A 16843-nucleotide genomic window follows, 5' to 3' on the forward strand; every position below is an offset into this window, starting at 1 on the left:
TGTCCCCACCGGTACTGTACCCCAGTGTTATACAGGGACAGACCTGTCCCCACCAGTACTGTACCCCAGTGTTATACAGCGACAGACCTGTCCCCGCCAGTACTGTACCCCAGTGTTACACAGCGACAGACCTGTCCCCGCCAGTACTGTACCCCAGTGTTACACAGTGACAGATCTGTCCCCACCAGTACTGTACCCCAGTGTTATACAGCGACAGACCTGTCCCCACCAGTTCTGTACCCCAGTGTTACACAGTGACAGATCTGTGCACACCAGTACTGTACCCCAGTGTTATACAGGGACAGATCTGTCCCCACCAGTACTGTACCACAGAATTGCTGTCGTTTCACAGACTGTGGATGTTGTTGACCAAGCTAGTATTTATTGCGCACTCTAAATGGATCCGAATTTATGATTAGTGCAGCTTCTGTGCTGACTGGTTATTGATTTCTGTCTGTATGCAACTTGTGTTTCCTAATCCCATTGAAGGGAAATGTAGCAAAAGATTGGTCAATATCTACTATCTAGAAGATGCACTTCAGCAGCTGACCCAGGCTTCACCGGCAGCACCTTCCGAACCCACGGTTTATACCCTCCAGCAGCAGACACACTGGCATCAAGTGCACACTCCCCTCCAAAGCACTTGTCATCCTGACTTTGTTCAATATTGGGCGTTCCTTCGCTGTGTCGCTGCGTCAGAATCCTGGAATCCCTCTCCCTTATGGTCCTGCAGCTGTCCCTACACCACACAGACTGCAGCAGTGCTAGAGAGCAGTTCACTACTGCTCTTTCAAGAGGCAGCTGATGGTGGACAGTAGTTCCTTCCTGTGATGGAAATAAAAAAAAAGCTTCTTGCGATTGGTTACTTTTGAGATTCATGCTCCAATGGAAAGTTCCAGCCTCCATGTTTGTCCCACACAGAATGCAATCCTGTCTCGAGTTTTCCCCCGTCTTTGCTCTTCATTCCCTACCCTTCCCCTGCCTAATATCCCAGGGTCTGGTGTAGCTGCAGCCCTACTCTGGGTGAGACGTGTTGCACAGCATATGCCAGTGGTTGAACCAGGGACCGTCTCGCTCTGTGGTTCACTAACCGAGCTAGCTTGTGGCAAATTGCCAGGTTTGGTCCAAGGTCTTCCGTGGAAATTGGCAGCATGGTAATCAGCCGGGCTGTGTTTCTTGTAGTGTTTCTGCCCGAGTTGAGCTTCCTCCCATTTCAGGTGATCTGAACCTATTGATAAGAGCGTGCCGGAGTGGACCGTTCGGCCCATCGAGCCTGCTCTGCCATTCACCGTGAACGTGGGTGGTCTGCGGCTTCAGGTCCACTTGCCTGCCTCACCCTGTCTCCTGAGAGACCAAAAACAACCTCTGTGTCCCAGCCTCAATGATGAAGCAGCCACGACCCCCTTGTGTGCTGGATTCCAAACATTCTCAGCCCTCTCGCTGAAGTTACTTCTCCTCATCTCCGTTCTAAGCGTCCCGTTATTCTGAAAGTCTTCCCAAGTGTTTTAGATTCTTCAACCATCTCTCAGCCTCCACACCGTCCGAACCCCTTCAGCATCTTTGTTTGTTTGAGTGAGGTCTCTCGGGTCTTCTAACCTCCGAGGATGTTGGCCCAGTTTATTCAGCCTTTCTTCAAAGGCCAAGCTGCTCCTCCCAGAGATTAACTTCCACTGAATCACCTCAACTGTACTGTTATTTTTCCTTAAACTTGGAAACCAAACCTTCGTGCGCATGTTGCAGATGTGCTCTGTTGAATTCTAACTAAGCCTGTCTCTTTATACCATCCCCTCAAACCCAGTCTCCACTAAACATTCTATCTCTCTTTCCCGTTCCACAAGATGAAGTTTGTTGAATCGATCCTGAGCAACAATACAACCGATGACCACTGTCAGGAGTTTGTGACCCAGAAGGGGCTGCAGCCTCTCGTCTGCATCCTGGGGCTGCCGAATCTTCCCATCGATTTCCCCACATCTGCAGCATGCCAGGCTGTTGCAGGAGTGTGCAAATCCATTCTGGTGGGTGTCAAGAGATCACTTTGCCTGTGTCTCTCTCGCTCTTTCTCTCTGCTGGTCTGTGTGTGTGCGTCTCTCTGTTTCTGTCTGCCGGTCTGTGTGTATGTGTGTGTGTGTTTCTCTCTGCCGCTGTGTGTGTGTGTGTGTTTTTCTCTCTGCCGCTCTGTGTGTGTCTCTCTCGCTGTTTCTCTCTGCTGGTCTGTGTGTGTCTCTCGCTGTTTCGCTCTGCCGGTCTGTGTGTGTGTCTCTCGCTGTTTCGCTCTGCCGCTCTGTGTGTGTCTGTGTGTCTGTCTTTCTGCCGGTCTGTGTGTCTGTCTTTCTGCCGGTCTGTGTGTCTGTCTTTCTGCCGGTCTGTGTGTCTGTCTTTCTGCCGGTCTGTGTGTCTGTCTTTCTGCCGGTCTGTGTGTCTGTCTTTCTGCCGGTCTGTGTGCCTCCTCCTCTCCCCCCCCCCCCCCCCCCCCCCCCCCCCATTTACTAAAGCTTTCATTACCTCTAATATCATAATACCATTTTTCATTGTTATTGAAAGGCATGAGTCTGTCTGATTTGGTAATGTAAGGTTCTCTCTTGAAGGAGATGCATAATGAGTTTGTTTTGTGCTGCACATCAGCGTCTGGAACATGATCCGAAGCTAATCCATCTTTTTCCCATCGTCTTCCTGCAGACACTGTCGCACGAGTTGAAGGTGCTGCAGGAAGGTCTCGTTCAACTGGACACCATACTGTCATCGTTGGAGCCCCTGCACCGACCCATTGACACCCCTGGTGGCTCTGTCCTCCTACGGGAGCTGGCAAACGCTGGCAATGTGGTCGATGCCACACTCTCGGCCCAGGCCACACCGCTGCTGCACGCTCTCACTGCAGCACACGCTTACATCATGATGTTTGTGCACACCTGCAGAGTGGGTCAGGTGAGAGTCAAAAATCTCTGCTCGTCGGTTGAAGGGAGGTGAGGTCAAAGTTCACCCACCTGGAAGCTGACCAGCCTGCGAGATCCATTGTCTGTTTGCGCGCGCGCACTCACTCACCCTCCCTAGCGTGTGATTGCTGATTGTATTGCGCCTGTGCCCGCTCCTCCTTGTCTCTCTGCCAGCTGGTTTGCTTTCAAGCTGTGCCTTTAAATTAGACTGGGGTCCCCTTATGTAGTTGAAACTTTATTGCTGGAACAGCACAGCAGGTCAGGCAGCATCCAGGGAACAGGAGATTCGACGTTTCGGGCACAGGCCCTTCTTCAGGAATCTCTGTGAGAGAGTTGTCCTGAGCTGGGGTAGGTCGAGTTGCAGGGAATGTAGGTACCGGCGCATGGCTGCAAGCGTGGAGTGGAGGATCCGGAGGGAGGTCCGTTGCTGGAGGCTGCGGATTTGTTGCAGGTACTGGTAGTCCTGGTTGGGTCCAAATTGTGTTGGTCGGAAGGTGATCTGGAGTCCATGGGGGATCAGTCGGTTCCGTAGGCAGGTGCTGAGAAAGGAGACATGGCTGTGGTAACGAGTCTGCTTCAGAATATGGCTGAAGAGCTTCTGTGCAGAGGAGATGACCTGGGGTGTGCAGTGAGAGAGGGAAACCCACTGCTCTGCAAGCTGTGTTTCCTCTAATTTTAGTTCCAGCAATAAAGTTTCAACTTTGATCTCCAGCATCTGCAGACCTCACTTTCTCCCCTTATGTAGCTCAGACTGTGGGGGAGGCATGGTTGGCTCAGTAGTTAGCACTGCTGCCTCTCGGTGCTAGGGACCAGGGTTTAATTCCACCCTCGGGTATCTTTCTGTCTGCGTGGAACTCTCCCTCTAACTGCATAGGTTTATTCTGGGTGCTATGGTTTCCTCCCACAGTCTAAAGGTATGCAGTTAGGTGGATGGCCCATGCTAAATTACCCATGATGTGCAGGTTAGGGTGGATTGGCCGTGCTAAATTGTCCCCTTAGTGCCCAAGGATGTGCAGGTAAGGGTGGATTGGCCGTGCTAAATTGCCCCATAGTGTCCAGGGATGTGTAGTCTAGCTGGATTAGCTGTGGAAATTGCAGGGATAGAGGTTGGGGAGGGGGTATCTGGATGGGATGCTGTTTGGAGGCTCTGACTGTGACACTGTAAGATTGACTCTGACTCTGAAGAACTCTGCTCCTGGGGCATTTTGCCACATTCAGGGTATGGTTTATAAATGTGAGAACCTTCCAGCTCTTGAACATGTAAGGAGCATCTGATAATTACGTTTGCTTGAGAATGTGTATGTGTGGATAGGCTCACCTGTTAGTAAACCCATGTGGTGTTGGAAAGTAGGTTGCGCTCTCACGTCCTGACTCTGTTCTTTCAGAGTGAAATCCGTTCGATATCTGTCAACCAATGGGGCTCTCAGCTAGGCCTGAACGTCCTGAACAAGCTGAGCCAACTGTACTGCTCGCTGGTGTGGGAGAGCACTGTGCTCCTGTCCCTCTGTACCCCAAACAGGTGAGTCCCATGGGAACGCGGAAGGAATAAGAAGAGAATCTCCTGGCATTCAAATCTTTGGAAGCGCTGGAGGACCATGGTTTGTGCAGTCATTCAGGACATTGAGCCCTGATCTCTGAGGGTAAATGACAGATTTTAAAAATCTTCCTGGAATTGACCCAACATTAAGTAGGAGAGACTGGACCCCAAGTGCAGGAAGCGAGCAATGTGTGAAGTTAAGGGTGGAACTCTCTCTTGTCACATTGGAGATTGGGCCAAAACATTCCCACTCCTGGCTGCTGCATATATATATCGGCAGTTTGCTTCATTTTGGAGCTGTTTGAGGTTGCAGTTACTGCACCTGTTTACAAGCACGGTGTTATGTATGAACCACTTCAGTCATGAAGAAAGACAGTCGAAACTGGGGCTGGTTTCCTTGTGCAAGAGAAGGCGAAGGGGAGATTTGATGGGGGTATTGGAACTGCGAGAGATCTGACAGACTGGATCGGAAGAAACTTTTCCTCTGCTAAGCAAATCCAGAACCAGAGGGGCACAGTTTTTAGTATTTTGGAACAGAAGTAGGTGAAGTGAGAAAAATCTTTTCCAGGGAGCAAGCAGTCAGGGCTTGGAATGCTCTGTGTGGAAAGGTGGTGGAGGCAGGTTCGGTTCAGGCATTCGGAGCATCATAGCAAAAGGTCCGTTGTGTCTGTAGCAGCTTCCGAGAGAGCTCCTCAGCTCGTCCTGTTCTCCAGCTGTATCTCCATAACCCTCTGAATCCTTTCAAATATATGTCCAGCTCTGTTTTGAAGCCTCCTGTTGAATCCCGCCTCTGCCACTCCCAGGCAGCGCATTCCAATTCCTGACAACACAGAATAAAGAGATTTCTCCTCATCTCCTAGCTGTCTCACTGACCGTCTTGAAATTGGAACCGCTAGTTGCTGATTTATCAACTATTGAAAACAGAATGTCCTTTTTCACCCTATCAAAATTGTTCTTAATTTTGAACACTTCAATAAGATCACTTCGTAATGTTCTCTCCTTCAAAAGTTTCTCCAACGTTTCAAAAATCCCTCATTCCTGACATCATTCTAATAAACTTCCTTTGGACTCCCTCCACGACTCCAATATCCTTAAGAGCCCAGAATTAGACATAGTACTCCAAATGTGGTCTGGCAACGATTTGTAGGGGTGTAGCATCACTCCCTTGCTTTTATGCTCTATGTCTCTAAACCCAAGGATTCTATACACTGCTTCAACTTGCCTGGCCACCTTCAGAGAATGATTTACGTGACCCTCAAAGACCCTCTGCCCCTGTACTCCCCTCAGAGTTGTACCATTGAGCCTGTATTGTTGTGCTGGGTTTCGTCTACCGCAATGTATCATCTCCCATTTCTCTGCACTGAATTTCATCTTCCAGGTGTCTGTCCGTTTGGCCAGCTTGTCAATGTCTCGGAGGTTGCTCAGTGTCACCCTCCAATTCACTGTTCTCCCTAGCTTTGCGTCATCTGCAAATTTACAGATTTTGTCTTCAATGCCCAGTTCCAAATCGCTTATATAAATCAGAAAAAGCAAGGGTCCTAACATCGATCCCTGGGGAACTTCACTTTGAATGTCTCTCCAATCTGAGAAATGCCCTGTCTGTACCTACTCCCATTTCCTACCTTTTAGCCACTGTCTGATCCATGATGTCAAGGACCCATCAATCCCAAATATTTCTAACTGACTAACCAACCTGCCATGTCGCAAGGTATCAAATGTTTTCTGAAAGTCCGAATATACGGCATCCACAGCACTGTCCTCGTTCACTGTCTCTGCTACCTCATTAAAGGACTCAATCAAATTTCTCAGACATGACCTGCCCTTGACAAGGCCAGGCTGACCGTCTAGTGTAAGGCATTCTGTGATTCTGATCACTAATGGGGTGGATAAATGGCATCAGCCATGATGGTATTGAGTGGTGGAGCTGGCTCAAAGGCCTACTCCTTGTACCCCTTTCCTGTATGTTGCCTGAAAAAGTTGACTGCGGGAAAGTGAGGACTGCAGATCAGAGTTGTGAAAAATGTAGCGCTGCAGAAGCACAGCAGGTCAGGCAGCATCCAAGCAGCAAGAGAATCGCCATTTCGGGCACATTCCTGATGAAGGACTTGCGCCTGAAACGTCGACTGTCTTCCTCAGATGCTGCCTGACCTGCTGCACACTTTCCGACTCTGAAAAAGCTGATTTCCAGCAGCAGCGAGATTTTAGACGGGGGAGGGAGGAGTTAGCATTGCAAGGTTTGAAAGCCCCGAGTGAGCTTGTGACGTGCGGCTCGAAGGTACGTGTGGGTGGCTAACCGTCTTTGTTTGGTTTCAGTCTTCCAGCTGGCTGCGAGTTTGGCCAGGCCGACATGCAGAAACTGGTACCAAAGGAGGACAAGCTTGCCACTGCTGCCACACCAGGTACCTCCACCGGAGCGAAGCGCACAGGTGAGCTCTTTGCACGGTCATGCCAGTCGACAGCAACACCACCTCTCATTCATGCAGCACCTTTTCAACATGTGTTAAACAATCATTGATGCTTGGCCCCCGTCAGGAGCTATGAGGAGGACAAAACGCTGCAAACTCAATCCCAGCGCTGGATATTAACTTGAAGGAGGTTGGCAGGGGTGGTGAATTAAAGAGATGGCTTTCACTGAAATCTTTAACGAGGGGTTCGGAGCACGGGCTGGGTTGTGAATCGTAGACCTTGGAGCTGAAGGCGCAGTCACCAGTGCTGGAGCAATTTCTTTTTTAAATTGGGGGAAGACCAGGATTGGAGCGACGCTGAGAATCTGTGAAATGGCGAGGCTTACGGATAGCGGGAGGGACGCAGGTTATGGAGGGGATTTTAAAATGTAGGTGGTGCACGGTTGAGGGCCAGGGCTGGTGCAGTGGACCTGGGGTGACATCCGAATGGAACTTGGTGTCAGCAGAACCCTGATTCAGATCTAATGTACCGTCTGTGGCCACTGGGACGTCAGTCACATTTCAGAGGCCTGTTTTGTTTCATATGATCTCAGACATTGTGGAGGCCCAACTCCTGCTCACGAAGAAATCAAAGGTTTCCTGACACCATTCGTCCGCCCACATTTGCTTTCTGTTTAAACCCCCCATTTCCCTGCTCCAACCTCTTTCCCCCCCCCCCCCCCCCCCCCCCCCACAACCTCCAAAATGTCTCATGTTCTTGTTGGACCTTTCAGAAGCGGAAATGGATGCCGCGAGCAGCACTGTTGAAGCATCAGCTCAGGGGCTTTTGGAGGGGATTAGCCTGGATGGGGACACTCTCGCACCGATGGAAACAGACGAGCCCAGCACCTCCGACGCCAAAGGGAAGTCCAAGATCACACCAGCCATGGCTGCACGGATCAAGCAGATCAAACCCTTGCTCTCGGGTGAGTCGTTTCCAATGAATTGTGCCAGAATTGTGGGTGGCACAGTGGCGCAATGGTTAGCACTGCTGCCTCACAGCACCAGAGACCCGGGTTCAATTTTGCATATTCTTCCCGTGTCTCTGTGGGCTTGCTCCGGTCTCCTCCCACAGTCCAAAAATGTGCAGGTTAGGTGAATTGGCCAAGGGAAATTGCCCGTAGTGTTAGGTGAAGGGGTAAAAGTAGGGGAATGGGTTTGGGTGGGTTGTGCTTCGGCGGGCTGCTGTGGACTGGTTGGGCCGAAGGGCCTGTTTCCACAATGTAAGTAATCTAATCAATTGATCCAGCGTTAGTGGGTGAAGCAGCTATGAATGCTGGCAGGCCCTGTCATACACCCTCCGACATGGCCACTGTGTAGCTATTTCACCAACACCACCTAATGAAGGTGAACACACTGCTGTCGCTCATTGTACATCCTGTTGGGGCTGTTCCAGAGCGACACTGGAGGCGCTCAATGGTCAAACACTGGTTAGACTTCCCCATCTCTTGGGTCCCCCTCCAGTCTGGTACCAACACCACCTAATGAAGGTGAACACACTGCTGTCGCTCATTGTACATCCTGTTGGGGCTGTTCCAGAGCGACACTGGAGGCGCTCAATGGTCAAACACTGGTTAGACTTCCCCATCTCTTGGGTCCCCCTCCAGTCTGGTTCTGTCTCTCTCTTTCTCACAGCCATCCCCCACACCCCCACAAAGGCATCTCTCACTCCCAATCGCTGCCATCCCTTTCTCCCTCCATTCCTCCCCATGTCTCTGTCTTTTTTCTCTCTTTGTTTTCTTTGTCTCTCTGTCTGTCAGTCTCTCCCTCTCTCTCTCTGTCTCTCTTTCTCTTTTTCCTCGCCCTTTGTTTTCCTCTCCCTTTTCCTCGCCCTTTGTTTTCCTCTCCCTTTTCCTCGCCCTTTGTTTTCCTCTCCCTTTTCCTCGCCCTTTGTTTTCCTCTCCCTTTTCCTCGCCCTTTGTTTTCCTCTCCCTTTTCCTCGCCCTTTGTTTTCCTCTCCCTTTTCCTCGCCCTTTGTTTTCCTCTCCCTTTTCCTCGCCCTTTGTTTTCCTCTCCCTTTTCCTCGCCCTTTGTTTTCCTCTCCCTTTTCCTCGCCCTTTGTTTTCCTCTCCCTTTTCCTCGCCCTTTGTTTTCCTCTCCCTTTTCCTCGCCCTTTGTTTTCCTCTCCCTTTTCCTCGCCCTTTGTTTTCCTCTCCCTTTTCCTCGCCCTTTGTTTTCCTCTCCCTTTTCCTCGCCCTTTGTTTTCCTCTCCCTTTTCCTCGCCCTTTGTTTTCCTCTCCCTTTTCCTCGCCCTTTGTTTTCCTCTCCCTTTTCCTCGCCCTTTGTTTTCCTCTCCCTTTTCCTCGCCCTTTGTTTTCCTCTCCCTTTTCCTCGCCCTTTGTTTTCCTCTCCCTTTTCCTCGCCCTTTGTTTTCCTCTCCCTTTTCCTCGCCCTTTGTTTTCCTCTCCCTTTTCCTCGCCCTTTGTTTTCCTCTCCCTTTTCCTCGCCCTTTGTTTTCCTCTCCCTTTTCCTCGCCCTTTGTTTTCCTCTCCCTTTTCCTCGCCCTTTGTTTTCCTCTCCCTTTTCCTCGCCCTTTGTTTTCCTCTCCCTTTTCCTCGCCCTTTGTTTTCCTCTCCCTTTTCCTCGCCCTTTGTTTTCCTCTCCCTTTTCCTCGCCCTTTGTTTTCCTCTCCCTTTTCCTCGCCCTTTGTTTTCCTCTCCCTTTTCCTCGCCCTTTGTTTTCCTCTCCCTTTTCCTCGCCCTTTGTTTTCCTCTCCCTTTTCCTCGCCCTTTGTTTTCCTCTCCCTTTTCCTCGCCCTTTGTTTTCCTCTCCCTTTTCCTCGCCCTTTGTTTTCCTCTCCCTTTTCCTCGCCCTTTGTTTTCCTCTCCCTTTTCCTCGCCCTTTGTTTTCCTCTCCCTTTTCCTCGCCCTTTGTTTTCCTCTCCCTTTTCCTCGCCCTTTGTTTTCCTCTCCCTTTTCCTCGCCCTTTGTTTTCCTCTCCCTTTTCCTCGCCCTTTGTTTTCCTCTCCCTTTTCCTCGCCCTTTGTTTTCCTCTCCCTTTTCCTCGCCCTTTGTTTTCCTCTCCCTTTTCCTCGCCCTTTGTTTTCCTCTCCCTTTTCCTCGCCCTTTGTTTTCCTCTCCCTTTTCCTCGCCCTTTGTTTTCCTCTCCCTTTTCCTCGCCCTTTGTTTTCCTCTCCCTTTTCCTCGCCCTTTGTTTTCCTCTCCCTTTTCCTCGCCCTTTGTTTTCCTCTCCCTTTTCCTCGCCCTTTGTTTTCCTCTCCCTTTTCCTCGCCCTTTGTTTTCCTCTCCCTTTTCCTCGCCCTTTGTTTTCCTCTCCCTTTTCCTCGCCCTTTGTTTTCCTCTCCCTTTTCCTCGCCCTTTGTTTTCCTCTCCCTTTTCCTCGCCCTTTGTTTTCCTCTCCCTTTTCCTCGCCCTTTGTTTTCCTCTCCCTTTTCCTCGCCCTTTGTTTTCCTCTCCCTTTTCCTCGCCCTTTGTTTTCCTCTCCCTTTTCCTCGCCCTTTGTTTTCCTCTCCCTTTTCCTCGCCCTTTGTTTTCCTCTCCCTTTTCCTCGCCCTTTGTTTTCCTCTCCCTTTTCCTCGCCCTTTGTTTTCCTCTCCCTTTTCCTCGCCCTTTGTTTTCCTCTCCCTTTTCCTCGCCCTTTGTTTTCCTCTCCCTTTTCCTCGCCCTTTGTTTTCCTCTCCCTTTTCCTCGCCCTTTGTTTTCCTCTCCCTTTTCCTCGCCCTTTGTTTTCCTCTCCCTTTTCCTCGCCCTTTGTTTTCCTCTCCCTTTTCCTCGCCCTTTGTTTTCCTCTCCCTTTTCCTCGCCCTTTGTTTTCCTCTCCCTTTTCCTCGCCCTTTGTTTTCCTCTCCCTTTTCCTCGCCCTTTGTTTTCCTCTCCCTTTTCCTCGCCCTTTGTTTTCCTCTCCCTTTTCCTCGCCCTTTGTTTTCCTCTCCCTTTTCCTCGCCCTTTGTTTTCCTCTCCCTTTTCCTCGCCCTTTGTTTTCCTCTCCCTTTTCCTCGCCCTTTGTTTTCCTCTCCCTTTTCCTCGCCCTTTGTTTTCCTCTCCCTTTTCCTCGCCCTTTGTTTTCCTCTCCCTTTTCCTCGCCCTTTGTTTTCCTCTCCCTTTTCCTCGCCCTTTGTTTTCCTCTCCCTTTTCCTCGCCCTTTGTTTTCCTCTCCCTTTTCCTCGCCCTTTGTTTTCCTCTCCCTTTTCCTCGCCCTTTGTTTTCCTCTCCCTTTTCCTCGCCCTTTGTTTTCCTCTCCCTTTTCCTCGCCCTTTGTTTTCCTCTCCCTTTTCCTCGCCCTTTGTTTTCCTCTCCCTTTTCCTCGCCCTTTGTTTTCCTCTCCCTTTTCCTCGCCCTTTGTTTTCCTCTCCCTTTTCCTCGCCCTTTGTTTTCCTCTCCCTTTTCCTCGCCCTTTGTTTTCCTCTCCCTTTTCCTCGCCCTTTGTTTTCCTCTCCCTTTTCCTCGCCCTTTGTTTTCCTCTCCCTTTTCCTCGCCCTTTGTTTTCCTCTCCCTTTTCCTCGCCCTTTGTTTTCCTCTCCCTTTTCCTCGCCCTTTGTTTTCCTCTCCCTTTTCCTCGCCCTTTGTTTTCCTCTCTTTCTGTCTGTCATTCCCCACTCCCCTGCTCACTTGGTACGGAAGAGGGAAACACCAGTAGCCTAAAGGCTCTGGTTGTTTGACCCCTGGGATCAGGTCCTGCGGGAGTCCAAGTCAGCCTGGCGCCAAGCATAAGACATCCTAATCTAATCTGATCTAGACCCATTTACCAGCACTCGGCCCAGCAGACTCATAGACCCTTGGGCCTGTGGCAGCTTTACCTCTGCCACTCTGGGGATTGTTTTCATTCTCTATAATGATTGTTTCCCTTCCTGGCTATAACCTTCTAACTGGGACTTTATTATAACCCACAGCGTCCTCACGGCTCGGTAGGGCGCTGGCTGAGCTCTTTGGCTTGTTGGTCAAGCTGTGCGTCGGATCGCCCGTGCGGCAGAGAAGGAGTCACCACCCCGCCAGCACCACCACCGCGCCCACCCCGGCGGCACGAGGGACAGCATCCGCACTCACCAAGCTCCTGACCAAAGGGCTGTCATGGCAGCCACCGCCGTACACACCGACCCCCCGGTTCAGGTAGGTTCCACCGGTCTGCCCTCCACCTTCTGTCGCTGGAACTCTGTGCTTGGACACGGCAACATCTTGTTGGGTGGAATGGGGAAAGGTCGCTCACCTTGGCAAGCCTGTTCAGTGAGGTTGTGGCTGAGCAGCTCCCTACCTAGCAAGCATTCAAACTGAAAATCCCCCACCCCCCCAATATAAGATGAGTTGATCTGGAAACTACTTGTAATTTATGGTCGGCAGTTCCGCACTTGACTCATCCTTGAGAATGATTGGGGATGGCGCAGAGGCTCAGTGGTTAGCACTACTGCCTCTCAGCGCCAGGGACTTGGGTTCAATTTCACCCTCAAGTGTCTGTCTGTGTGGAGTTTGCACATTCTCCCTGTATCTGTATGGATTTTCTGCAGGTGCTCTGGTTTCCTCCCATAATCCAAAGGTGTGCAGGTTAGGGTGGATTGGCCGTAGTGTCCAGGGACATGCAGGCTGGGCAGATTTGCCATGGGAAATGCAGGGTTACAAGGATGGGAGGGGGAGGGGAGGATGATGTTTGGAGGGGTGTTGTGGATTTGATGGGCTGAAAGGCCTGCATACACACTGTAGGGATTTGATGGATCTCTTCGCTTCTCTCATGGACGACCTTGTCGTGTGCCCTACTTCAAGTTTTTTTCTTTCCCTCACTTCTCCCAGCTATTTCCTTCCAGAGTTCAGAAAGTAGTCATTGCCCTCCTTCGTCTGGGGCAAAGAGCAGGGCATAGGTTTTGTTTTCTGGTTTTTTGTTCATATGATACAGGCAACATTTACCTCCCATCCCGAATTAAACGGTGTTTTGCCAGGTTCAGTTGAGAGGGTGGTTCAGAACCTACCTCGTGTGGTGGGGAGCAGAGTTACGGGTAGGCCCAGACTAGGTGAGGGTGGGGGGGTCAGATTTGCTTCCCTAAAGGAATTCGGTTCGGCGGGTGGACTTTTGCACTGAGTGATGATGGCGTTAGCTTTATAATCCCAACGCCTTCTATGGGTTAAATGATTGATTTTGCCCACTCTGGTTGTACAGTGGCTGTCTCTTGTAGCAGTGAGGCCCCTCTAATTCCTTGTGGAGCTTCCTTGCCTAACTGATTGCTCTCTGAGACCCGATCACTGCTGCTGCAGAAGAGAAACATAGCCATGATAGCATTGGCTATTGGTTTTGTGAAAAGCCGGTTTTGTTTTTTTATCAATTTGAAGGAGCAGGAGAGTGCGCACCGATGATCATCTGTGTTTCAGAGGCCATTGCGTCCCCTGTCTGTTTGCCCGACCCCACTTTTAAATAAAACACAGGTGAAGCCATCACCGCCCCACTCTCTCTTCCTGGCAAACCACGATGAAATGCTTTCAATCCTTCCTCTGGGCTCACCATGAGGTGTTAAAATGGGACGATGCCAGCCAGTGGTTTGGAAAGCAATAGCATTAACTTCCTTTGGCACCCTGGTACCGTTTTGACAGATCCCAAGCTCGATGCGGGATGTGGAGCATAAAGCACTGTGATAAAACCAGGCAGCACAGAAGAGGCCCTTCGGCCCATCGTTGTCCGTGCTAATCCCACTTTGGCCCATGTTGTTTGAATGTTTTGGCATTTTGAGCGCTGATCCACGTGCCTTTTCCTTTCGTAGGAAAGGTGGTGAGGGGTTTCCACCTCGACTACCAATCACCGAAGGGTTGTTGCTCCCTGGGTGTCATTTTACAGCCACCTTCTCTTCAGTTGATTGTATGTCATCACTATGTGCTACCCAGGAACCACAGGTGAAGTGCACCCACAGCCACTGTGATTTCTTCGTAGCTGGGGTCAGGGAAGCCTCTGAGAAATCACCTTGGGTTGGTCCTGTGAACCTAGAACCATCTTTTCCATTGCCAGCTGAATACATTTTTAGTCTCAAGTCCGAGATGATTTAACTCCAAGAATTAGTTCTCCATGGGAACGGCCCTCTACCCCAAATTGCTGCAGAAGCTCAGTCTTTGAGTATGCTAAGAGATTGGTTGATAGATTTCTGTCTACTGATGGGTTATAGGGGTGGGATGACCGAAAAGCATTGAAGCGTTTGATCAGCCATGATTGTGTTGTATAGGCTCAGTGGGCCGAATGGCCGACTCCAGTTCCTAACCCTACATCCTAGGAGGTTGCAACTATTCAGAATCCTATTGAGTTAGCTGTGAGACTTTTCGCCCCATACTGACAATCTGTGTCTTAAGCCGTGCGCACTGCCGTAGGATTCAATTTGTTTCTCCTCTTGTTTATCCGGTGCTGTCAGGTTGACGTTCTTCATTTGTTCAGTGGGCTTCACGTCGCCCATGCTGTTTGACGAGAGGAAATATCCTTACCACTTAATGCTGCAGAAATTCCTGTGCTCTGGAGGACACGACGCCCTGTTTGAGTGAGTAACCCTGTGCGGGGAAGCCAGCTGAGTTCACTGAGTGTCGGGACTGTCATTTGAAACTGAAAATTGGAGGCCTTGTGAGCATCTGAGTCTGGCAGGAGCAGGAGAGTCCGCTCCAGTGTAAATCTGTGTTTCAGGGAGCAATAGCGTCCCCTGCCTGTTTGCCCACAGTAAACTCAGTGGCTACTCAGTGTGATTGGTGGGTGCGGTGCTTGTTGTGACCGGGTGCGTGACTCTAGAGGCTCTGAACACGCTCTCTTCCTGCCAGGACCTTCAACTGGGCACTCTCGATGGGCGGGAAAGTGCCGATCACCGAAGGCCTGGAGCACACGGAGCTTCCGGACGGCACAGGCGAGTTCCTTGATGCTTGGCTCATGCTGGTGGAGAAGATGGTGAATCCGACGACCGTCCTGGAGTCTCCGCACTCGTTGCCGGCCAAGCCACCCGGAGGCCAGAGCATCCCGCAGTTCAGCGCGCTGCGGTTCCTGGTGGTTACCCAGAAGGTAAGCTTCACCTCTCCCCTTGGGTTGGTGCAGAATCCTGCAGTGGGACAAGGTAGGAGAAGACCCATCTTGTCTGTGCTAGTCCTTTTTTGAAGCAGCAATCCAACTAGTCTCATTCCCCTCCCCCGGCCCCCAGAACAGCCTACCAGCACTTTTCCCCTTGAAATACTTATCCAATTAACCCCTGCTTTTAATATTTCCTGTTGAATTTGTTTACTTAGACCCTGCATGGAGCATGCTGCAGATCATAACTCATCGCATTCATTTTCCTTCTTTCCCGTCTGGTTCCTTTCCATCTTTTTTTTTCAAGAAAAAGCCCACAACAGCTTTTGGCAAGTTGAATGGACTGCACTAACTCTTTCTCCTCAATCCCACGTCTCTACAGGAGACTGGATATAAGCTTGTGATACCCTACCCTGCAGTTAGTCGTGGAGTCATAGTGTCAAAGAGATGTACAGCATAGAAGGACACCCTTCAGTCCAACTTGTCCAGGCTGACCAAATGTCCTAAATTAATCCAGTCCCACTGATGGAGTCAAAGAGAGTACAGCATGGAAACACCAGCATTTGGCCCACATCCCCCTCAATCCTTCCTATTCATGTCCCCATCCAGTTGCCTTTTAAATGCTGCAATTGCAGCAGCCTCCACCATTGGCAACTCGTTCCATTCATGCATCACACTCTACATAAAAGAAGTTTTCCCTGAGGTGTCTCTTAAATCTTTCCCCATCTCACCATAAATCGAATCGATTCCCTCTGGTTTTGGACTCCCCTACGCTAGGGGGCAAAGGTCTTGTCTGTTCACCCTATCCGTGTCCCTGATGATTTTGTAAACCTATATGAGGTCACCCCTTAGCCTCCAGCGCTGCAGGGAAAATAGCCCCGCCCTATACAACCTCTCCCTATAGCTCGAACCCTCCAACCCTAGACTTCTGGCTCACTTGTATAAGGCCCGAATGTGGCAATTGTCGATCACTGTATGTACTCCATCTCTCTGCCTGACCCCTCCACCCCACCGCATATACTTTGTCTTGCTCCCTTTCTCCTGCTCTTTGTGCTTCCCCCCTCTCTTGTTCCTTGTGCTTCTGCCTCTCACTTTCGCTCTTTATGCCTCCATCTCTACCTTTGTGCTGTCTTGGCCCTCTCTGTATCTCGCATTCTGTTAGCGCCTGCCCCCTCACTGTCTCTTGTGCTTGTTCCTCCGTCACGCTGTTCTCTGAACTGTTTTGCCAGGCGGCCTTCAACTGCATCAGGAACTTGTGGAACCGCAAGCCGCTGAAGGTATACGGCGGCCGCATGGCTGAGTCGATGCTGGCAATCCTGTGCCACATCCTGCGGGGCGAGCCAGTGATCCGGGAACGCCTGTCCAAGGATAAAGAGGGCAGCAGGACAGAGGAGGAAGGGCCCCAGGAGGAAGGCACGGCGCCAAGGCGTGAGCCGCAAGTGAACCAGCAGCAGCTTCAGCAAGTGAGCACCGGATAGGGAATGGACTGCACTTACTACTTCTGGCACTGGTTGGATTGGGGGAGGGAAAGGAAATGGGGCAGCACAATGCCTCAGTGGTTAGCACTGCTGCCTCGCAGTGCCAGAGACCCAGGTTTGAATCCACCCTCGGGTGACCCGTTTGTTTACGTATGGTTAGCATACTCTCCCCTTGTCTGTGTAAAGTTAAAAATCTCACAACACCAGGTTATAGTCCAACAGGTTTTATTGGAAGCACACTAGCTTTCGGAGCGCTGCTCCTTCATCAGGTGGTAGTGGAGGGCTCGATCGTAACACAGAATTTATAGCAAACATTTGCAGTGTGATGTCATTGAAATTATACATTGAAAAATTGATTGTCTGTTAAGCCTTTCATCTGTTAGAATACAGTGATAGTTTCACTTCTTTCATGTGTAAATCACAAAACCCTTTTTTTTTAAAGTTGCATTCTCGGGTTAGCTGTTAACAATGGTGATAGCTAGACAATAT

The 16843-nt window shown here is 50.5% G+C and overlaps 1 protein-coding gene across 13 annotated transcripts in view; it reads left to right on the forward strand.

The window, feature by feature from the left end:
- The window catches only part of huwe1 (HECT, UBA and WWE domain containing E3 ubiquitin protein ligase 1), a 218386-nt gene that overhangs the window by 98754 nt on the left and 102789 nt on the right, over positions 1-16843 (forward strand). For all 13 annotated transcript variants that reach the window (XM_043680060.1, XM_043680068.1, XM_043680065.1 and 10 more), the window contains 9 exons: positions 1839-2015; positions 2677-2922; positions 4316-4449; positions 6781-6893; positions 7646-7837; positions 11761-11977; positions 14245-14367; positions 14639-14873; positions 16106-16339. In XM_043680060.1, coding sequence (XP_043535995.1) covers positions 1839-2015; positions 2677-2922; positions 4316-4449; positions 6781-6893; positions 7646-7837; positions 11761-11977; positions 14245-14367; positions 14639-14873; positions 16106-16339 — 1671 coding nt within the window. The remainder of the gene's footprint in view (positions 1-1838; positions 2016-2676; positions 2923-4315; positions 4450-6780; positions 6894-7645; positions 7838-11760; positions 11978-14244; positions 14368-14638; positions 14874-16105; positions 16340-16843) is intronic.

The sequence above is a fragment of the Chiloscyllium plagiosum genome, chromosome 39, assembly GCF_004010195.1.
Source record: "Chiloscyllium plagiosum isolate BGI_BamShark_2017 chromosome 39, ASM401019v2, whole genome shotgun sequence".
In the NCBI taxonomy this organism is placed as follows: domain Eukaryota; kingdom Metazoa; phylum Chordata; class Chondrichthyes; order Orectolobiformes; family Hemiscylliidae; genus Chiloscyllium; species Chiloscyllium plagiosum.